This window comes from Cibotium barometz, chromosome 34 (assembly GCF_041138505.1).
Source record: "Cibotium barometz isolate CiBa-2024 chromosome 34, ASM4113850v1, whole genome shotgun sequence".
NCBI classification, from domain to species: Eukaryota; Viridiplantae; Streptophyta; class Polypodiopsida; order Cyatheales; family Cibotiaceae; genus Cibotium; species Cibotium barometz.
In genome coordinates, this window is record NC_141079.1 from 17,786,796 (window position 1) to 17,811,226 (window position 24,431).

The 24,431-nt window shown below is 43.4% G+C and overlaps 1 protein-coding gene across 1 annotated transcript in view; it reads left to right on the forward strand.

Annotated features, from left to right (window-relative positions):
• LOC147618743 (uncharacterized) overlaps positions 1–21,837 on the forward strand; it is a 37,911-nt gene extending 16,074 nt beyond the window's left edge. Inside the window, exons 5-6 of the mRNA XM_086773790.1 lie at positions 21,100–21,165; positions 21,250–21,837. Of these exons, the coding sequence (XP_086629916.1) occupies positions 21,100–21,165; positions 21,250–21,450 (267 nt within the window). The 3' untranslated portion in view covers positions 21,451–21,837. The remainder of the gene's footprint in view (positions 1–21,099; positions 21,166–21,249) is intronic.
• Positions 21,838–24,431: the final 2,594 nt, after the last annotated feature.

Here is a 24,431-nt window from a genome sequence, read left to right on the forward strand (position 1 = left end):
TCCAGAGTCTTTGCTTGTGAAACCAATCCAACCAAGCCCCACATTGCTAGATGTCGTGAGGGAGGACTCAGTGGGAGGTGAAAGTTGACCTTAAATGGTTCACCATAGCCAACACAACATCTTTTCTGAGATTATAGGCAAACGACTTTATCTCGTCCCCTTTAGAGGCACCACCTCCCAGGGGATCAATGCACATATCTTACACATTAGGAGATCCTACTCCATCTCAGAGTGAGTATAAGGAGCCCACTGAGTGCGAATATTGCGTGCGGGGCATAGTTGGCCTCACAACCTTCTTGTTCTCGGAGGTCCGAGTGTGGATAAGTTCTCTTTTACAAGGGAATTCTCAACTTTGGAGTTTAGGAGCCCACACAGCTGAACTTGAGTTTGAGGAGGAAGAAGATGAATCATGTCCCATTGAGCACTCTCCCTCCATAGTGAAAACCAAAGGATATCCCAAAGTGCCCATGAACAAGCTGGGATACTATTTTGAAAGTGATGAAATGAATACTGTGTTACTTGTTGTGTACAAGGGACTTGCGGTCTCCACGATCTTGGATGGTGGTGTTGGTATCAACATAATCAACAAGGATTGCCGGGAGGTTTGGGATAGCCAGTCACTCGAAAGCACAAGCCTTGTGGTCAATCTTGCCAATAGGGACAACTAAATCCGTAGGCGTCCTACAAGATGCAAAAATCAAGACATTTTAAGTTTCCACCACACTTGTGATGGATTTTCAAAGAAGAGGATCATACACAATGATCCTCGAAAGACCTTACATGAAGGAAGCAAGGCTGGTCCACGATTGGGAAACTAATCACATTTACATAGGCAAAGGTGACTAGTTCTTGAAAATAACTTGAAAACAAGGTAGACTCATCCCATGGGGCGAGGCATTCTCGAGAATGAATCAGACACAATTGCTCAGACTCGGAATACGTAAATTTCTATTTGCAGAGCATGCAACATAGAAGCTCACATCATGTCGATTGACATTAGTAGAGCTTGTAACAAGGTATTTGATGGTGAAGATGAGGACCAAGAATATGAGGCCTCCCAAAGCTGACTTTGAGGACTAGATTCATGTTCTTGTAACCATAGACGCTCTTCCACAGATGCTTGGGACAAGGTTTGCACGATTGGATGGTGCCGAAATCACATCCTTGTTTGTGCTCGATGCATTCAAGATAGAACCAATGCTTGCCTTGAGTTAGAACTTCCCAAAAAGACCACCTAGCGGTGTAGCTAGCCGTGGTTGACACCGGGGCTAGCCACAATGTTGTCTTGGGAGACGTGGACCTTGTTAGGCCACCCACCCCTTACACCTTCCTCAATGATCGTTACTGTGGTAAATAATTTTCAATTCATGACTGTCGGTTGTTTTGAAGCAGAGTTTCTTATTGGATCTAAATCTACGTTGTGCAAGTTATATGCGATCCCCGTAGGTACATGGAAAGCGAGCATCACCCTCGGGAGGGGATGGATCACATCCATGGATTTCATTCTCAGTTGGCAAAGAAGGACTGCAACACTCAAGCTTTCCTTTGGAATGGTTACCATACCGTTGATACTGTTCGTGGATGAGGGCACCTTGAACCTATCAACGTCGCAAGTCTCGTCCTCCACTTGTGAGTCACCATTTTAGGTAACCTCTAATTTTACGCAACACTCTTGCCTCGCCGTGTCGGCTACAGGGTTGCATTCAGTGAATACTGAGTACTTGCACTGTGTTGAATTTGGTAGAAAGTCATGGCTGGCAGAAGTGATTTATTCAACATGTTGTCTGGTGAGGACTAACTTGATGGGATTAACTACCTATTGTGGTCTTATATGATGAGGCATGTATTGGATGCTAAAGGTCTTTGGAATGTGGTCAGTGGTAGTGAAACTCGTCTTGTTCCACAACTACCAGTGCAACTAGGTGCTGCAGGTACATCTGATACAGATGTGGCTCCTCCACATGCACCACCAGTACCTCCCACTGCTGCTCGAACACGATGGGATGGAAAAGATGCACAGGCACATTCATTGCTTGCACTTTTTGTGAAGCGAAGCATTATTCCTTATATTTGGTCATGTAAGACTTCAAAACAGGCATGGGATGCACTTGCTGCATTATACCAGGTGCGCAATGAAGCATGTGTTGCATATGTGTACAAACAGCTGGAGTCTGAGCACATGAATGAAGGAGACTCAATGGATAGCTTCTTGACCAAGATCAAAGATTTTAAGGAGCAACTTGCTAGTGTGGATGAGATATATCCTGATAGTACATTGGTGTTCACATTTCTCAATGCAAAACAGATCTAATATGCGAGTTGGTGACCAAGCTTTTGTTGCCAATCAGAAAGGCAAAGGTAAAGCTTCTTCGCATGATAGCTATAAGCCAAACTCAAAATTCTAAGGTAAGGATTCAGAGAAAGAAGGTGATAAGTCTAAAAAGAAGGGCAAGTGTCACTATTGCAGGAAACCAGGGCACTACATACATGAGTGCAAGAAAAGGCTAGAGAAGGAGAAAAAGAAAGAATCGGGCATGGCTGTGGGGCTGATGCATCTGCACCAAGTGCAGAGAAGAAGGAATCTGCAAGCTTTGCTCAAGATGATTGGGCATGGACTGTACATTGCAGTTATGACCCTTCTGTTCATGATGTATGCATGTCAGTGGCAAAATCGGATGCTTGGTACTTTGATAGTGGTGCTAGTAAACACATTACTTCACAAAAAAGTTTGTTCTCATCTGTGGAATCTTTCCCAAGTGCCGGAACCGTCACATGTGCAAATGGTTCCTCATATCCTATCAAAGGAGTTGGTAGAGTTGTGCTCACTGTTGTAAATGGGGACGCATTTACTCTTTCGAAAGTTTTATATGTGCCAGGCATTAAGAAGAACTTGCTGTCAGTTTCAGCCTTGGCCTTGTTAGGCTTGACGGTGAAATTTGTGGATGACAGATGTACAGTTCAGGATAGAAATGATGGTTATTCTATCATTGCCTCAGGTACCTTGTTTCATAGCCTATATAAGATGGATGTATTTGAGAAGTTGCAGCATGGTGCTTGCTCAGTCTCTACGACTAGTGCTATGAGTGATGCAGAATTATGGCATGCACGATTTGGCCATCTGAATTATGGCAGTTTGTTACGCCTTCAAAGGCATGATATGGTGTTTGAGTTGCCAACTCTTGAGACCCCTACTAGACATGTATGTGGAGTGTATTCTTGGTAAAATGCATCGGACATCATTTCCAAAGGATGGATCTGTGAGAGATGTTAAGAAATTACAGCTTATGCGTAGTGATGTATGTGGTTCTACGAGGACACCATCTATTGGGAGATATCTCTACTTTGTCACTTTTATTGATGATTACTCCAGATATAGCTGGGTGTATCCATTAAAGCAGAAGTCAGAGGTTTTTATGTGATTTAAGCACTTCGTATCCATGGTTGAAAATGCATGTGAATGTAAAGTTGGCACCCTACGTTCGATGAGTATATGTCCAAGGAATTTCATGCATATATGGCTGAAAATGGAATAAGGTATCAATGTACAGTGACATACACACCTCAGCAAAATGGTGTGGTTGAGAGGAAGAACAGGTCTCTCATGGAGATGGCACGATGTATGGTGAAAGCCCAAGATTTACCTCATGGTTTTTGGTTAGAGACAACTATGTGCGCAAACTATGTGTTGAACAAATGCCCTACTAAGGCCTTGCAGTCTAAAACTCCTTATTGTGAGAGTAGAAGGGAGTGAGCGCGAGAGAGAGTGAGAGCAAGAACACACGATGGTGGGTGTGTAAAATGAGAGTGGTGAGGTACACACCACAACCCCTCATGTTTTATATTAGAAAGGTACAAAACCCTAAGTACAAGTATGTACACACATAAGGGTGTCATAGGGGTCTAGGCATAAATGGACCTTTATCCCCAATAATCTCCCACTTAAAGGCCAATGTGCCTAAAAGTGATGTATAAAATACAACAATGTACAGGCCAAAAGAAAAGACAAATGGCCTATCCGACACCCATGAGTTTGATACAATGTGCATGCTTCTCTTGTGTGGGAGGATTAGAATTAGGGTTAGAGTTCATTCATGTGGGAGACATACATAGAGAAGAACAAGGGAGAGAGAGAGTTGTGGGGATAAGTCAACTCATGAAGATATCATGAGTGTGTGACTCCCCTATCACACATGTATATTGCACTAGTACACATAGTGCACTTAGTACATTAAAAGTACTAAGTGTACTATGTACTATAACTTATGGGCTTGTACACACTATAAGGGTGGGCATTATGCCTTTACCCCAACAACCTCCCACTTAAAGGCAAAGTGCCCTTAAGTAAAGGAAAAGAAAAAATCAGCATGTACATGATAATATACAAGGCCATATCAAGGCTGAAACTGGCCTCATCCAATGCCCATCAAGTGTCTGCAATGAGCAGACCGCTCCGGAGGCAAACTCTTTGTCAACAGATCAGCCGGGTTGTCATCCGTATGAATCTTAACAAGCTGAATTTGCTTGTTCTCTATCACCTCTCTGATGAAGTGATACTTCACATCCACATGCTTCGTCTTTGCATGAAAGACAGGGTTCTTTGCCAACTGGATGGCACTCTGACTGTCACAATGCAACAATGGAATATCCTTTGTATAACCCAAATCAACCACTAACCGAGATAGCCATAATGCCTCCTTGCAAGCCTCTGTGGCTGCAATATACTCGGCCTCTGTAGTAGATAAGGCAGTGCACTTCTGCATCCTGGATATCCATGACACAGCACCTCCTGTGAATGTAAATACATAACCGGTAGTAGACTTCCGGTTATCTGGATGACCGGCATAATCCGAATCCGTGTAACCATGCACTTATGCATCCTGTTTGCCAAAACATATGCACATATCCTGTGTGCCCTTCAGGTATCTCATGACACCTTTCACTGCTTCCCAATGCTTCTTGCTAGGGTTGGCCATGTATCTAGAAACCACTCCCACTGCAAATGCAATGTCCGGCCTAGTAGCAACCATGGCATACATGAGACTGCCACAAGCTGAAGCATACGGAATCTTGGCCATATAGCCCTGTCTCTATCTGATTGTGGGCTGTCCATAGCACTGAGTTTCACATATGGAGGCAAAGGAGTACTAGTCTTCTTCCCCCCGTCCATATTGAACCTCTGCAAAACTTTGCCAATGTATTCCTTCTGAGACAAATACAACACATGCTGATTTCTGTCCCGAAGTATCCGCATACCCAAAATGTGATTTGCATCACCCAAATCCTTCATATCAAAGGTTTGATGCAGTCTCTGCTTCAAGGTATCCATCTCCTTACGAGATTTCCCGGCAATCAACATATCATCAACATACAAGATGAGGATCAATAGACTGCCATCCAAAGCTTTCTTGGTGTACAAGCAGTGATCTATGTCACTTCTCCTGAATTTCTGGGATTTCATGAATGTATCAAATTTATGCTACCATTCCCTTGGTGCCTGTTTGAGCCCATAAAGACTCTTTTTCAGCTTGCATACAAGCTTCTCCTTTCCACTCACTGCATAACCCTCTGGTTGCTGCATATATATCTCCTCATGGAGATCACCGTGAAGAAAAGCAGTCTTCACATCCATCTGAATCAAGTCCAGATCATCATGTGCAACCAAAGCTAACACAGCTCTAAGTGTGGTCATTTTGACCACTGGAGAGAAGATCTCATCAAAGTCCACACCATATTCCTGCTTGAAGCCCTTAGCCACTAACCTGGCTTTGTATCTTGGCTTTGCATCTGGTGCAACTTTGAGCCTGTAAACCCACTTGCATGGCAAAACCTTCTTGCCTGCAGGCAAATGCACCAATTTCCATGTTTCATTTTTGTGCAGAGAATCCATCTCTGACTTCATGGCACGCTCCCAAAGAGCCTTGTCTGCCCTCTGTAAAGCCTCCTTATAACATGAGGGCTCCCCACAGTCCGTAAGCATCAAGTAGTCAACCCCTGGAACAAACCTGTCAGGGGCTCTGGAGGGTCTAGTGGACCTCCGTACCCAATGACCATCATTTGCAGGTTGCTGTCCAGCCTGCATATCACCCATTGGTGGCTCCTGTTCCATGCCATAAGGCTGAAATATCATGCCCGGTATCTCCTCTAACTGTGGTATATCCATAGGGATATCTTCTGCCATCTCTGGCTGTCCATTTGGACCATTTTCAGCACCATTTAAGGGCTGGTTTTCCTGCTGTAATGGCTGATTTACAGCCCTTTGTTGTTGTCCATGATGTCCATCATCATCAAAGATGACTCTGCCAGGCTCCTGTTGCCTTGCAGGCTCCTTATACATGCATGTTTCATCAAAAATGACATCATTGCTGCGTATGATCTTTCTATTCACAGGATCCCAAAGTCTATACCCCATTTCACCTCTGTCACCATATCCTAGGAATATGCATTTGTGAGACTTAGGATCAAGTTTGGTGCGCATTTCCCTGCGTATGTGCACGTACGCAACGCAACCAAACACTCTCAAGTGCTTGTATGACGGAGGCTTCCCTGTCCATACTTCCTCTGGCACTTTCCCACCAAGCCTCGTGTTAGGTGACCTGTTTATAAGGTGAACGGCTGTCATAACAGCTTTAGCCCAAAAACCATGAGGTAACGCAGCATGTGACAACATAGAACGGACCTTCTCCTGAATGGTCCTGTTCATCCTCTCTGTTGTCCCGTTTTGTGGAGGATCATAAGGAGTAGAGAGCTCCCTCTTGATGCCTTTAACATCACAAAAGTCCTGAAACTGTTTGGACATATACTCTCCACCATTGTCGGAACGCAAAGCCTTCAGTGTTTTGCCAGTTTGATTCTCAACAAGAGCAACAAACTTCTCAAACACTGAGAATGTATCACTCTTCAAACGAAGAGGATAGACCCACACCTTGCGTGTGGCATCATCAATAAAAGACAAAGTATTTTGCCCCTCCTAAAGAAAGCTGAGGCATCTCACATACATCTGTATGCACAAGCTCTAACTGAGCATCTTTCTGTCCAAGAGCTTTCTTGTGGGGGCACTGTAGTTGCCTACCATATATACAATGCTCACAAAACTGAAAACTTGAAAACTTTAGAGAAGGCAAGTAACCCAAACGAGACAATTGCTCCATTCCTTTGACACTCATGTGTCCCAACCGGCTATGCCACATAGAAATTTCCGGCAGCTCGGTTGCATTTACATTAGCATGGTGACAAACACCTGCATGCATAAAGTAAAGAGTGTCCACCTTAGAGCCTCTGGCAACAACCAGTGAGCCCTTACTAATCTTCCACTTTCCACGACTAAATGTGGTAACATAATCAGCATCATCAAGCTGTCTAGTAGAAAGCAGGTTCTTCTTGATCTCAGGCACGTGCCTGACATCATGGAGCATAAGCTGTGAGCCATCTGAAAACACAAGCCTCACATCACCTCTGCCAAGAATCTTGCATGCATGGTTATCACCCAAATAAACCACTCCTTCATTGCCAGCAGTATACCTGACAAACAAGTCTCTGCAACCTGTGACATGAAAGGAGGCACCTGAATCAATGATCCATGAGTGCATACCATGACCACCTGGAAGAAGTGAATGGGCATCAAGTGAAGACGTAAATAGGACCTCATCCTCACTACCACCTGCATGTGACACATTGATTTCTTCAATCTTGACTCCACTTTTGCCCTTTGGCTTTACATCTTTGGCTTCATCTTTCTCTTTGTCTTTGCCTTTTCCCTTTTCTTTTTGATCATTTTTCCATTTGTAGCATTGCTTTTTAATGTGTCCCTTCTTGCCACAATAATGGCATTCCAAATCCTTTTTGGAGCGAGACTTGCTCCTTCACCTTTCTTGGCTTTTACCCCTTTGCTGGGATCTCCCACGTGCATTCATTGCATTGGACTTTCCAACAGAGTTGTTTTTCCTGTTCATCTCTTCTTGAAGAAGAGCACCCTCAACATATGCATATGACAGCATAGCATGCGAATTGCTAGTGGCTGTCCTGAATGTGTCCCAACTCTCTGGCAAAGTGCATAACAGAAAAGTGGCTTTGAACTCATCGTCCATTGCCAACTTTTGATTAATGACCTGGCTGACAATACCATTAAACTCATTTAGATGGGTTGTCATAGACGCCCCTTCCTTCATCTGAAGACCTATGAGTTTCTTCAACCAATACACTTTGCTTGAGGCACTTTGCTGGGCATACAAGTCTGCAATCTCTGCCACATTCCCCAAGCTGTCTTCTCTTCACGAATGCTAAAAAGTAATGAGTCTGACACAGACAACATGATAGTAGATCTTGCCAGCTCATCCATATCTTCCCACTCTTCAGCAGTAAGAGAAGCGGGCATTACGCCCCTTTCTTTGATAGGCTTGTGCTGCTTTTTCTGGAGCAACACATTGTAGCACTGGGTTTGCCAAATATCATAATTATGCGAGCCTTCAAGCTTCTTGATATGAAGCAATGAAGAGCTCTCACCTGTGGTTGCCATAGCAAAATGCAACCTGTCAATGCCTGACTCCCTGCAAAATGTGCAAACACTGCATCAAAAGCACACAAAGTGCTCACAGTTGTTCTCCCAAGCTTTATCTCCCACTGCGGAAGCACAAATGCAACTTTTCTCCCACTTTATGTGATGAAATCACCAAAATCTGGTTGCTGCAGATTTTGGACAGCACCTTAAATGTGCTCTGTTGCCCTTCCAAAGTACTGTACAGCAGTACCAAGTGCTCACCAATGATGTACCAAACCTGTACCGGCAAGTACAGCAGCTGAAATTGAGCCTTTTGGTCACTCAAAACAGTGTACAGCCACACCAAAACTTGCACAAAGCTGTGCCAAATCTGTACCAGCAGGTACAGTAGCAATAAATGCTCTCCTGGCTGTCCAAATGAGTAAAAATCAGACTTTTACAGTCCCGAACACTGCATAAAACAGTCCCGAACAGAAATTGGGCAAAAGTCCCTTGACTGCAAGCTGATTTTTGAGGATTCAAGGCATAAATGTCTTGCCTGCTGCTTTGCCAAGCTCAACAAGCATACGAACTTGAAAAGCCCCTTGATTTAAGATCAATTTCTGATCATACATGGTACATTGACGCACATGAAGGCATCCAGAGTGTTCACGATGCTTCCCCCTGGCCACATATACATCCAAATAATGAAAGCCCTTTGATTTACAGGCACATTGAGTGCTTGTAAGGCATCAGCACATTATCCACAGCATCAAATGCGATTGCCTGCATGCAAATCAACCAAATCGGCACAAAAGCCCCTTGATTTGCACTGCAATTTTGCTGCAATTTTGCCCAAATGTGCGATTTTTCACATCATACAGCATGTATGAGTGCTTAATTGCACAATTACATCAAAAGCCCCAAATTTCGACATCCAATTTCCTGCAAATTGATCCTGATTGTGACCAATTTCCTGCAAATTGATCCTGATTGTGACCAATGTCACCCAATTTTGCCAATTTTGCTCAAAATTGAGCAATTCGACACCTGTACCTGCTCAATTGTTGATTGTACTTGCTCAATTGCAAATCCCAAAAAAAAATTGAGGAAAATACCTTGTAATTTTTGATTTTTCTTCAATTTGCAGGCTGAATTTTGTTGTTGCAGGAAAAGGGGTGATGATGCTGCTGCTGTTCTGTGGAGGTGGGGGGGAGCACTTCTTGCTGCAGATTTGATGGCTGCTCCAATCAAGATGATGCGTTTGCTGGTGTTGTTAATGAGCGGCGAAGGGCAGAGCACGCTGGTTGGTAACCAGCCTTTCCTCCGTCGGGTCCAGTGGCTTCATCACGTTGCTGCGTACGGTGACCTCCTTGCGCAGAATACCCACGTTTAGGCCAGCTTCGACTGGTTCTGGTACGCAGACTATCCTGGTTCTGGTCCGCAGCGTGTCTCGCCTATGCGCTCGCTACTGAGCGCCACTTGCCTAATAGCCAGCCGACGACCAAAGCTCGCCTTCGCTCACGCCCAGCAGTCAGCCTACGCCCAACGCTCACCTTCGCTCGCTGGCCTAGTATTCGATGGACGCTCGCTATGCTGCCTTCGCCGTCTCTGCCAGCAGCGCTACACGATTAGCGCTGCTGTTGACGCCTGGCGTTCACTTTCTGAAAGCTCTTGTCCATTGAGCGCAGTCCTCCAATTCAAGAAGTCATTGCGGTAGGGGTTGTTCCTCGCTTTGTTGAGTTTCTTCTGCGTAGTGACTTTCCTCAGTTGCAGTTCGAGGCAGCCTGGGCTTTCTTTGCTCGATCAAACAGAGAGGACGGGCCTGCTCCAGCTTCAGCTACGCGTTTCTGAAGAAACTCAGCGTCAACCCCTAGTCGACCTGCAGGCTCTGATACCAGTTGTGTGGGAGGATTAGAATTAGGGTTAGAGTTCATTCATGTGGGAGACATACACAGAGAAGAACAAGGGAGAGAGAGAGTTGTGGGGATAAGTCAACTCATGAAGATATCATGAGTGTGTGACTCCCCTATCACACATGTATATTGCACTAGTACACAGTGTGTACTTAGTACATTAAAAGTACTAAGTGTACTATGTACTATAACTTATGGGCTTGTACACACTATAAGGGTGGGCATTATGCCTTTACCCCAACATCTCTGAGGGCAGACTCTTTGTCAAAACGTCTGCAGAGCTATCATCTGTGTGCACTTTGACAAGCTCAAGTAGCTTACCATCAAGCACCTCACGGATAAAATGATACTTCACATCAATGTGCTTAGTCTTGGCATGAAACACAGGGTTCCTAGCCAACATGATAGCACTTTGACTGTCACAGTGCAACACTGGAATCCCTCCTGAAATACCCAAACCTCCCACTAGATGAGAAAGCCATAAAGCCTCCTTGCATGCCTCAGCGGCTGCAACATACTCTGCCTCAGTGGTAGACAAGGCAATGCATTTCTGCATACGAGAAGTCCAAGAGATTGCACCACCAGTGAATGTAAAAACATAACCCGTGGTAGACCGTCTGCTGTCTGCACAACCTGCATAGTTTGCATCCACAAATCCTTGGATAGATGCATCTGACTTACCATAGCATATGCACATATCTTGAGTACCCTTCAAGTACCTCATTACACCCTTCACTGCATCCCAATGTTTTTTGCCAGGGTTGGCCATAAACCTGCTAACAACTCCCACTGCAAATGCAATATTTGGTTCTGTAGCAACCATAGCATACATAAGACTACCAACTGCGGAAGCATAAGGGATCTTGGCCATGGCAGCCCGCTCGTCATCTGACTTAGGGCTGTCATCGTGTGAAAGTTTCACATATGGAGGAGTAGAGAGACTCTTCCCCTCATCCATGCTGGCATCAAACTTATGATACCATTCCTTGGGTGCCTGCTTCAAGCCATAGAGACTCTTTTGTAGCTTACAGACAAGACCCTCTTTCTCTTTGACTGCAAAACCCTCTGGCTACTGCATATAAATCTCCTCATGGAGATCCCTGTGAAGAAAAGCTGTCTTCACGTCCATCTGGAATAAGTCCATATCATCATGTGCAACCAAAGTAAGAACAGCCCTCAATGTAGTCATTTTGACCACAGGTGAGGAGATCTCATCAAAATCAATCCCCTTCTCTTGCTTGAAACCCTTTGCGACCAACCGTGCCTTATACTTAGGTGAGGAGTCTGCAGGTGCTACCTTAAGCTTGTAAACCCATTTGCATGGCAATACCTTCATCCCTGCAGGCAAAGACACCAAGTCCCATGTTGCATTCTTTTTCAGAGAGGCCATTTCAGATTGCATGGCTCTCTCCCACTTCAAATGATCATCCCTCTGCATAGCCTCCTTAAAGCATGAGGGCTCTCTACAATCTGTAAGCAATACAAAGTCAACCCCAGGAACAAACCTGTTTGGAGGACGAGTTGGTCGGGTAGACCTTCTGACCCATGGAGCACCTGGAGCTGGCTGTCCAGCTTGCTCTTGTGGAAAAATAGGTGGCTGTACCACCTCTTCCTGCTGTATTTCCATGTTCTGTCGCTCAATATTTTGTGGCTGAATTTGAGACAACACTTCTGCCACCTCTTGAGGTTCAACATGAGCCTCTTCTGTAGAATTTCGGGGCTGTTCTTGGGGCTGTATTTGCTGCTGTACAGCCCTTGGATTTTGCTGTCTATGATGCACATCATCTTCATCAATAACCCTTCTGACTTCCTGAGTCTTTGGGGCTGTTTTATACATGCATGTTTCATGAAAAATGATATCATTATTGCGTATAAGCTTTTTAGCTTCGGGATCCCACAATCTATAACCCCATTCACCACTGTCACCATAGCCCAAAAAGATGTATCTGCGAGACGTGGGATCAAGTTTGGTCCTATCTTCCCTGCGTATGTGCACAAACGCAACACAACCAAACACTCTCAAGTGCTTATATGAGGGAGGCTTTCCCGTCCATAATTCTTCAGGCACTTTGAGTCCCACTGTCCTATTCGGTGACCTATTAATCAAGTGAACAGCTGTTTGCACAGCTTCAGCCCAAAACCCATGGGGTAACGCAGCATGTGAGAACATACTTCAAACCTTCTCTTGAATGGTTCGATTCATACGCTCTGCAACACCATTTTGGGGGGGATTATAGGGAGGAGGTAACTCCCTTTTGATACCCTTACTGTCACAAAACTCTTGAAAAGCATTTGACATGTATTCCCCGCCATTATCGGAGCGTAAACACTTGAGTTTCTTGCTGGTCTGATTTTCAACCATAGCAAGAAACCTCTGAAAAATACCAAATACCTCACTCTCCAAGCGAAGAGGGTTTGCCCACACCTTACGGGTGGCATCATATAACGAGCTCCCCCCAAAGATAACTGAGGCATTTCACACACATCAGTATGAAGAAGATCCATTGGAGAACTCCTAAGTGACAAATGCTTGGAATGTGGACCCTGAGTTTGCCGTCCATAAATACAATGATCACACTTAGACAAATCAGCAAACTTATACAAAGGCAAGTAACCAAAACGGGCCAAGGTTTCCATTCCACACTCATGTGTCCCAACCGGCCATGCCACAGTGAAATATATGGCAGCTCGGTTGCATTTACAAGAGAATGTCTAACGACATCTGAAGCTATAAGATGATACAAAGTGTCAATCTTCGGTCCTTTGGCATATACCATTTGACCCTTCTTGATTTTCCATTGTTTCCCACCAAAAGTAGTGTAGAAATCTGCATCATCAAGCTGCCTTGTACTTATCAAATTCTTTTTTAGCATAGGAACATGTCTGACATCCTTGAGTATAAAGTTACTACCATCTGCAAAAGCAAGCTGAATATCACCAATTCCAGTGATCTGACAAGCATGGTTGTCCCCAAAATAAACACATCCATAATTCCCACTGGAATACGTAACAAAACTCTCCTCATAAGGAGTCACATGAAAGGATGCGCCTGAGTCAACAATCCAATCCAGCTTGTCTGCTAAATCACTGGCAATGAGTGAGTGTGTATTCACATTAGACAAGAAAAGCACATCAAGGAATGATATAACCTCAAGAACATGAGGTTCAGGAACATAAGGTACAATAGCACCATCTGTCTCACTGCATTAAGCTCTTCTATCTTCACACTGCTCTTGCGTTTGCCTTTTACATCTTTTGCATTTGCATCTTCACCTTTGCTCTCTACCTTGCCTGCCTTCTTGTCCACTTTCCATTTGAAGCAAAACTTTTGAATGTGTCCCCTTTTGCCACAATAAAAGCATTCCATATCTTTCTTTGAGCGGGACTTGCTCCTTGACTTACCATTGTTGCCTCTTCCCCTTGATTGAGATCTCCCACGTGCATTCAAAGCACTAGAGGCTTTGCCACTTTGATTGTTCCTTCGGTTCATCTCCTCAGTGAGAAGAGAACTCTCCACATCAGTGTATGACAAGCCTGTAAAAGCAAGAGCACTGTTACTCACTGCTGTCCCGAAAGTATCCCAACTTTCGAGAAGTGTGCAAAGCAATAGAACAGCCTTCATATCCTCATCAATGTTCATCTTTTGAGCAATAAGTTTGCTCACAAGGCCGTTGAACTCATTGAGATGAGTTCCCATTGGTGTACCCTCTTTCATCTTCATTTCAAAGATCTTTTTCATCAAGTACACCCTGCTGCTTGCACTTTCCTTTGCATAAAGACTGCTCAGCTTTTGCCAAACTCCCCACGCGGTAGTCTCACCTGCCACATTGAAGTAGACATTCTTTGACACGGACAACAAAATTGTATACTTGGCAAGATCATCAAGTTCCAGCCATGCATCATCATCCATATCATCGGGTTGAACGCCTTGTAGCCTGATTGGCTTGATAAGCTTTTTGATGACCAACATGCCATATATTTGCTCCTTCCAATAGTTGAAGTTCACCTGGCCCTCCAACTTTTCAATGGTGTAGCTCCCGCCTTGAGAAGTCTCAACTTGGGAGGATGAAGCCATTGCTTTAGTTGAAAGAAGACTCTTGCAAAAAAGTCTCGCAAAATAGTACTTCCTAAGCGGAAGCACTCCCACTTAATGTGATTTGTCAAAGACCACTTTGCATCCACAAAACACCTTGCTGGAATTTCTGTCCAGCTCTGTATTTTACTGTTTTTCTTCACTTTTCCTCAACAAACAGATGTCAAAACTGTCCCAAAACTGTCCTAAAACAGTAATGAACAGATCAGGTCTGATTTTTCCACTTCTGGACAGTCAAACTTGGTCAAACCTGACCTAAACCTGTAAAAAAAAAAACAAAAAATTACAGTTTGGGCCTGATTTTTGGCACTTCCCCCAAATTTTCCAAGCTCAACAGAGCTTCCAAGGCTGTATATCTTCCCCCCCCCCCCCCCCCCCCCCCAAATGAGTTACACAGTTCTGAAACGAAATTGGCCAAAAGGCCTTTGATTTCACCTCAAAAATAGAGGGATTTGGGAAGTTTCTAGCAGCATAAGAGATCGAGAGCTCGGGCTTATAAAATTCAGCTACATGAGGGACCTGCAGATGCAGAGAGTTCTGGCCGGAGAGGCCCCCGGAGAGGGAAGCTGCCTATTCAGACTCCTCGAGCACGTGCGAATGAGGCCGTTCGCCTCATTCACGCTACCTAGCAGGATGATGCAGAGGCAGGGACAGGGACATCTAAGGCAGCCCACCCCACCTGTGCCCATGATGACAGGGCCTGAGTATGATGACGAGGGCAATGTCATCACGGAGGGTTATATGCTTGATTCTCCAGGGTCATCATCCTCATCGGATGATGAGTTTTGATTTGGATTACCTTAGTTTTGATTTGCTGTTGTATGGACATGGCACATTTTGTCATTATTCATAGACTCATTTTCAAATTTCATCATTTTTTGATGTGAATTGCGAGTTGTCACGACTCACTTGTGACAATGTGACTTGTCTTAAGTAATAAGTATTAAGTATTAAGTACGATTAACTTAAGTATGATTGACGACTTTGTGATTCTAATTTCTCACTTTTGAATTAGTAGGTTTTTGACCTTGTTGTGTCTCTATTTCGAAAGTTTTATAAAATTATATGTCAATGTGGATATGGACTGAAATTTTATGTAGGTGGCTGAAATTTCTGAGATTTTATGTATTTTTACCAATGGTACGTATTTTTACGTACCTTAAAATTTTTTCCCGTACCAAACAACGTACAGTACGTACGGATCCATACAGTACATAACGTTTGAAACCACCTTGGGAAGGACATAGAGGCACATGTACGTGCATGTATCACCTGTCAAAAGGTCAAATTTGATAGGCAAAAGGCACCAGGTTTGCTTCAGCCATTGCCTATTTCCACGCAGCCATGGAAAAGTCTTACAATGGATTTCATTATGGACTTGCCATGTACCCAACAGGGTAATGATGCAATTTGGACAATTGTGGACAGGTTTAGCAAGCAAGCTCATTTCTTGCCGGTCAAAAAGACCATCAAAGCTGAGCATATGGTTAAAATATATCTTGCACAAGTGTTCAAACATCATGGAATGCCGAAGTCCATTGTGGGGGATAGAGATCCCAGGACTATAAGTCTCTTTTGGCGGGTCTTATTTGATAATATGGGCACCAAATTGGACTTCTCATCAGCCTATCACCCTCAAACGGATGGGCAAAGTGAAGCTGCAAATTCAGCTGTATTGGATCTCTTGAAATGTTATGTGGCGGATCAGAAGTCTTCTTGGGAGAAGTACTTACCGCTTGTGGAATTTGCATACAACAACACAGTACATGCATCTACGGGAAAGGCCCTGTTTGAGATTGTTTATGGTAAGGTGGTTTTGCCACCCATCCTTCGCACAAAGGATGAGATATTTGTAGCTGATGAGTATGTAAGAGACTTGGATATTGCTTTTGCTCAGGTGCGGACAACCATTGCAAGGTCATAAGACAAGCATAAAAAGGCTGTTGACAAGCATAGAAGGCAATTGGATGTTAAAGAGAATGATTGGGTATTGTTGAAATTTGAGAAAGCAAGACTTGCAAAGAGGCATGGCAAAGAGGGTGCATATCCTAAGCTTGCAACCAGGTACTATGGGCCTTTTCGAGTGATCGAGAAGATCAATGAAGTGGCTTTCAGATTGGCATTACCTAGTCATTGGCACATACACAATGCTTTTCATGTGAGTCTCCTTCGCAAGTATGTGGGGCCGGAGCCCAATGAAATGGTCATTGAGGATTCACCAAAAGTGGATGACCTTGAGGAGATCTTGCAGCCAGAGCAGATTGTGTATCACAAGGAACGCAAGCTTGCTGCAGGCAAGGTTGCGAGGCGTTACCTTGTGAAGTTTAAGAACTATCTTCCCATTGATGCTAAATGGGTAGATGAAGAGTTCTTTGGAGATTGCCCGCAGTTACTACAGGCATATTTGGATGCATTTCAGTTGCGGACAACTGTTTAGAAGCGGGGGAGAATGTCACCATTTGGCCACCCGAATGGTTCACTCTTGCTTTCACACTATGTACATATTGGATTGGTGTCCATGGCTTATGGAATGTGCCTATGCATGTGATTGACACGTGTCATGGTGTATAGTTGGATATGATATTCCGCTAGGACTTGACGTTATCATGCCCGGAATATCGGGAGGACTTGGCTTTCCGCTGGGACTTGTGCCTTTGTGTACATGCTCGGAAACGCCTAGAGAATTGACTTTCCATTGGGTCTGGTATCGCATATACTTGCCTGGAAACGCTTGGTCTTATATGGTTTCATGAACGGAAATTGCTCATGCCAATGCTGCATTGCATAGCATCTTTATGTGCTTGCCTGCAAATGAAATTGCATGCTGTTTTCATGCCTGCATGACCTATGTGTAGTTTTGGACTAGGGGACGCCCGCCCGTGAACCGTGCGTGTGAAACTGTCTGCTGACATGGTTGTGTGGCATGTGAACAGGTGGTAAGTATTACCCAGTCTAGGCTCAAATAGCCCTTAGGACTTGGCCAATATTTAAGTGAGTGCGTTCCCACTTTATTAAAGTTTGGGCGCCCAAAAGTCACTTATAAATTATGACCGCTTTCAAGTTCACACTCACTGAAATCCCGAGGCGGACAAGACTCAATGTCCAGGACCTGATCCTCCCCTTTTACTCATAAATGGGCATCTCCCCATGTCCCTTCACCTGATTGGACCCCAATTCACTTACTTATTAAGAGAAATTCGTGTTTTCTCTTCATGAGGATTTTTGGAGGCTGAAAACTCTGTTTTTTCACCATTTCTCTCCATTTCCAAGCTCTCCATAGCCATACCCAACTTGCTAGGGTGTTTTCCAAGCTTCCTAGAGTGTTTCTAAGTGCTAATCACTCTCCTACTCACTCCCAATGATTGAAATTCAGCAAAACAGCTCTCATTTTTGCTGTAATTTCTGGTCTTTTTGCTGAAAACCCTAATTTCAGCCTTCCTTTCTCAAGTTGAACCATAGGGGAAGCTTTCCCAGGGTTCCCTTCATCCTCTTGAAGACTTTTGTCGCGAAGGATTGCGGCAAATCGAAGATATCAACACTTCTAGAGCTTCCAACGCGAAGGCTTCCGCTTGCAACAACTTCTATGAAGACTGGTAAGCTAATTGGACAATGTGTTGTCATTACTTATTCAGTAGAAGGGCAGGACTCCTTGTTTAGCCGCCCTGTGTAGTATTTCTCTTGTCCTATGTGCTCTTGAAGATGTTGCTACCTTGCTTGGTAGAACATAGAGCCAATGGTAGAGAATATGGGCACTGAAGTCGGGCCGGGCATCAAGGCAGCTCCTTGGTGATCTAGATCGACATACCATTGTTTTCTAAATGCTGAATTTCATATGCATTGGCATGGAGGATTTGGCAATGGATGCCCGTGAAGCTATGTATTGAATTTGTCCAATAGTAATACAATTTACTCAAGGGAGGGGTCGGCCGTTCCGGCTCATTGTGTGTCTCTTGTTAATTCAGCAATTTACTTCTTGTATATGAGCAAGTGTCCTTCAAATCTTAGTGTATTTAAGTGTATTGATTAGCATTGTGTTCAACCAAGTTACACTAGAGGCCATAGAGAAGAATGGGACTTGGGAGTTGGTTCCGAGGCCATCGAAACGGTCAAGCATTGGTGTCAAGTGGGTTTATGAAATCAAGAATAAGTCTGATGGGTCTGTGGATAAGCACAAGGCTAGACTTGTGGCTAAGGGCTATGCTTAGTGCCCAGGCATCGACTATGAGGACACTTTTGCACCAAGAGCTAGGTTGGCCCTGATTCGAACAATTCTTGTCCTTGCCTCTCATCAACAGTGGACGGTGTATTAGATGGATGTGAAATTTGCGTTCCTAAATGGTGACTTGTAGGAGGAGGTGTATGTTGAGCAACCTCCTGGCTTTGAGGTTTCGGGCTGAAAAGGTATGGTTTACAGTTTGCGGAAGGCCTTGTATGGTCTGAAATAGGCTCCAAGGGCTTGGAACTAGAAGATTGATACTGTCTTTCAGAAGTAGGGTTTCTAGAGATTAGTTGTAGTTCAAAACTTGTATTTCTTTCGGGAACATGGTATGGTCACTTTGGTTATCCTCTATGTGGATGATCTTGTACTCATTGGCAGTCATGTGGAGCACATTGCGGTGGTGAAGGCTTCCTTGTTAGAGGAGTTTGAGATGACGGATTTAGGCTTACTCCATTTCTCTTTGGGATTGGAGATTTGGCAGACCCAGAGAAGGTTCTTTGTTTCTCAATAGCGATATGTTCATGAGTTGTTGGAGGCCTTTGGGATGGAGAACTACAAGCCTATTTCATCTCCGATGGACCCGAATACCAAACTTACTATACATGATTCTTGTGAGCAGGTTGATGCCTCTTGTATCGGAAACTTGTCGGTTCATTGATTTGGTTGCTGAACATGAGATTGGACTTGAGTTTTCTAGTGGGGCTGCGTAGCTCATTTATGTAGACACCTTTGAAGACTCATTGGGACGCAAGATTGCGGATCTTGCGGTATTTGCATGGTACGAAGGATCTTGAACTCTTTTATGACACTGGAGGGGGACCAAAGGACCGAGTCAGACCCCGAAGCTGGAGTGACTCTGATTGGGGAGGAGATCCATACATGAGGAGATCTACTTCAGGATATGGCTTTACCCTTAGCTCAGGAGCGATTTCTTGGAGCAGCAAGAAGCAGCCAGCTATTTCTTTGTCTTCTAGTGAGGTAGAGTATCGGGCTACTTGTGGTGTTGCTTGCGAGGTGGTGTGGCTTAGGAGGTTACTTGGTGAGATTGGGTTTCAGCAGAAGGAAACCACGTTCATCCAGTGCGACAACCAGAGTTGTATAACTATTGCTTGGAACCTGGTCTTCATGCCCAAACCAAGCATATAGAGATACAATATCACTTTGTTCGAGAGAAGATTTTGGTTGGTGACATCTTAGTAGTTTTTTTGGTTCAATGGAGGACGATGCGGTGGACCTCTTCATGAAGTCTCCACCTCAGCAGATGCTCCGTCAGCACTCTAGTTCACTAGGTTTGGTTCCACATCTAGGAGCTCAGAGGGGGTGTTAACAGTCATCTCCTGTCCCTACCATATTACATTGTAGGGAGTGAGGGCCAGTGATGTGGTGTGCCCGCCTGTATGAGGACTCGTAGATCATGTTTCTGTTTTTCCCATTTTTTCCAGTTGTTTGCTTGTTGTGGGGGAGCTGTTTTTCCTTGGCCGACTTGTGGGCCAGGAGGGGCCCATTACTTCTGCTAGCCGACCAGGCTGCTTTGGTTGTGGGCCAGCCGACCACTACTTCTGCTGGCCGACTAGACTTGTCCTAGTCGTGGGCTTTTCCTTGGGCGCTGTCGGCCTGTTCCTACTGGCCAAATCCTGCCCCATGCCCATATATATAGGGCTCTTGCCCCCCCACACTTGTTGTACCGAATATACTTGTAACATCTCCTCTCTTGCTCTTCTGTAGTTTTTTGCTCTCTGATTTCTGTCTTATTTCTGCTGCACAGTCCGAAGCTTATTTTAGTGTGGTATATACAAAAAATGCAATTTTTGTGCAAACCATGTAAAAAGGTTTAAAAGTGATGCGAAAACACTGAAATTAATCTAAAACACTGCACATGTGTATGAAACATGAAATATGGTCCATCATTCAAGATCTATCGAAAATGCCAAGGCATGCTACAGGTTGCATAATAAAGAATAAAGCATCACCAATGTAATAATGTCTAGACTTTGGATTGTCTCTAAATGTGAAAGATCAAACAGCTCCCCAAAAAAGAGAGAAAATGGCACAGAAACAAAAAAAATTTGTACATGTTTTGTAAGGTAAGAAACAGGTTTCTATGCAAATATGCGCTACACGTTAAAAAGGAGCTGTTGTCTTGGGTTGTCCTGCAAAGAAGAATAGGTGTGCTTGTAAAAGAACTTGGATTATTCATTCAAGTTCTATAGGGGCTCAAAAATTGCTTTTGATGAGTACTTGAATTGCTTCTCATATTGTCTGACCGGAAGGCTTTTTTGAAAGAGGGAGGCACGGTGGGGGTTAGATACCATGTTGATCTCTCAACAGAGGTCCAGTGGAGAGAGGTCCTGTTCCTCGACTCATTATTAATATAATTCAAAGTGGTGCTTTTGTGCAGGCTATTGTGAACGATCCGTTGATGAGGAATAGTGCAATATTGGTATTTGCAAATAAGCAAGACATGGTACACCTTCAGCCCCCTGTCATCTCCTAACTGTAGTCCCCTATTCTCTAGTTGTATTCTTGTGACACCTTTTGTTTTGGGCAGAAAGGAGCCATGTCACCTGCTGAGGTATGTGAAGCTTTTGGCCTTTTCAACCTCCGAAATAGAAGGTGGCATATTCAAGGTACATGTGCACCAAGAGGTGAAGGCCTTTATGAAGGCTTGGACTGGCTTGCTTCAGCTTTAAAAGAGATGCAAGCTTCTGGAGTACCAACGTCTGTGGGTGGATCAGCCATCTCTAGATAGACATTACTGTTTTGTGGTTGTACTGTGAATGACTCTGTACTTTGAAAGCATGAGTGGTCTCCACACTAATATTGGAGAATATTGTGCTGTTCCACCATGGAGTAGTTGCTAGCTTCAATTCTTGAATGCTGTCCGTAGGTTTACCATCTTGTGCTATATCATGGAGGTAATTGTTGGCGCTGGATAGGGCTGACCCTGTGCCGATTGTATTAGGGAGTCCTGCATTTCTTAGCCCAGGTTTTCGGGTCATGGCCTTAACATGGACTGAACTGCATCCTTGGATGTGTCCCCCATGCCTTTCAATGTGGCAAGGTGTGCAGCTACGTTGGTTGTTGAGCTTCCTGCATGGCTTGCATCATGAAATCCACAAGTATTCCAATTGCCTCTGATATTGTCCAAAAGAGTGGCAGTACGGTCCTCTCAGCTACCCCTAGGTGGAGTGAATTTGAACCTGGTGTTGATTTGCTGCTGCATGTTGATATTTTCGGAATTGTTGGGTTGCTTTTTGTGCTTATGTTTGGCTAGATCAAAGTGTCAAATTCCAATTGCATTTATGTATGGTTAATTTCATAGACAATTGAAAAGGTTTCCGTCTTTGCTGATGGGATGTGGTTGCTATGTGTGGAGGTTCTTAAATATACCATACGCATCAGTTTGCTTGTATCACTTTGAAGGTGTGTTTCAAGGTGATGTTAACCTTGAGGTCACGCAAGACTCCCATGGGTGTGGTTATTGTTATGGTTTTCGTCTATCACCGTCAGTAGTTTCTCCCATTTTTCCTAACCGTGCTTTGCAACTCCCAACAGGTCAGATAATTATACCAAATTGATCTTATCTTACACATTTACATAGAAAAGAATCTTCCAAGTCATTTGGGGCTACCTCATCCAAGACCCATTTATTTTGGGCAACATACTAGTTCTCCTTATACAAGATGCCCATTTATTTTAGATAACATACCAGTTCTCTTATACAAGACTTAAAGAGAATGACACAGACTACTCATTCACATCCATTCTTTCACATACTCATTCACATCCATTCTTCATATACACATTCATTCTTCACATATACATTCACATCTATTCTTCACATATATATTCATATTCATTTTTATCACATATCATTCATTTACATTCTGATTCACATGACATTATATCTCATCCATCTATTCACCTCACATCTCATTATCTCTATTCACATCACATCCATATCAATTTATGTAAGTTCACAAGATCAATCTTTGTCATGTACTTTAAAATCTTTTTTTTGAAGGAAGGTTTGAAATTACTAGAAAACGAATATTTATACTTGGCTTGACTCATATACCCCACTGTCGATAATTTGTACAAGGATACACATCCACTCTAGTCAATGAGGATTGAACCCAAGACTTTTGTGATAATGCTTTTAACTTTTACCAAAGTCAAGGTCTTAGATCCACCTTGATCAGTACACTTAAGTTTTATAGATCACATGATTAACTAAAAAACTTTTATCGATGATTTGATTTTTTTCAACTGTAAGAGTGATTCCAATAGGAAAAACATCCTCATATCATTTACTTTAACCATACGTAATTGAACATACATATTATGATCACTTTGTAGTTTGTGTCTATAAAGTAATTTTCTTGTTCACAAAAGGTAGATAAATGACAAATAACTACCTAAAGTCCAATGAGACTCAATTCTCATGATAGTCAAATTTCTCATTGTTGTCCCATTTGTGCATTTCTTAATACAACACTTGTGATCTCAAGTGTATCGCATGATGAGGATATAGCAAAGTTCACATGGCATGGGTTTTGGCCAAGAAAGCAAAATGTATTTCTCCTTGGGAAATACATGAAAATTAAACTCGTACAATTAGGCTATAAGGTCACATGAGTACTTGAGGGTGGCCTTGGGAGTGCTCTTTCGGAATGCCTATTCCAATAAGAAGCCCACATCTTGGCTTGTACTAGAGATAAGGTCCGTAGGAGATAGCACCTTCATTGAAAGAGTAGCACTTGTGGGCATGGGTGGGGTGGTTGTAAATTCTACATGGTATCCTTGTAGCTTGCACTTCATTAAATGCAACCCCTTTAGAATTAGATGTACTTGTGCTAGAAGTACTAGGATGGCTAGATGGTTTGGTCATGGCTCTTGTTATATTAATTACTAATGATACAAGGGTTGGAAAAGGGATGCACACAAAGTGTGAGTGATAGGAGGAAGATATGGTGTGGATAGTATTAACTTTTGTTAGAATGGTGGAGCGTAATCTTGGAGGGTATGTATTTCACTAGTGGGAGATGGCAAGAAGAATTTTGATGATTGAGAGGGTGTACTCAAGACAAGACTTTCCCTTTCATTAGGGGTGGAGTGGGTACCTTTGGCATTGAGTGGTTCTTGGGGCTATCCTTGGGTAATGCAATGTTTTTTAATTAATTTTTTTAAGAAGAATATTCTTAATAATTTTGGCTAAGATTCCTACTTCTATAGCATATGTTGATTGTTGAAAAAAGTGATTCCAATATGCCTAGTGACGATATAGCATTTTTAAAGGGGATATATATAGGTTCTTTATAGAAACGGGGAAAGAGTTGAGAAATGGAATGGGAAAAGGGGCTTGAAAAGGATAAAGATATGCAAATTTTAGCGATAGATTTTAGAAGGATTTGTTTCCAGAAAGGACTTCAATGAAATGATCATTGGAGGTGGGATAATTTTTACGTGGAGGAGTTTTCTTTGGTTATTTGCACCTATTTTGACCATGTCCACATTCACCACATCTAAAGAACAGGGAAATTGTCCTTAGAATCTTGGGTGGTGCTTAAGCGTAAGGATTAGTTGCATACATCATGCGTGGCATTATACAATTGGAGCTTGGAGTGTAGACAATTTTTGGGGGACACTAAATAATCCTCTATCAGAGTAGGTTGCATACCTTGGATTTGTTGCACCTTCCAAAACCCCTTCATGAAAAATCACTTCAAG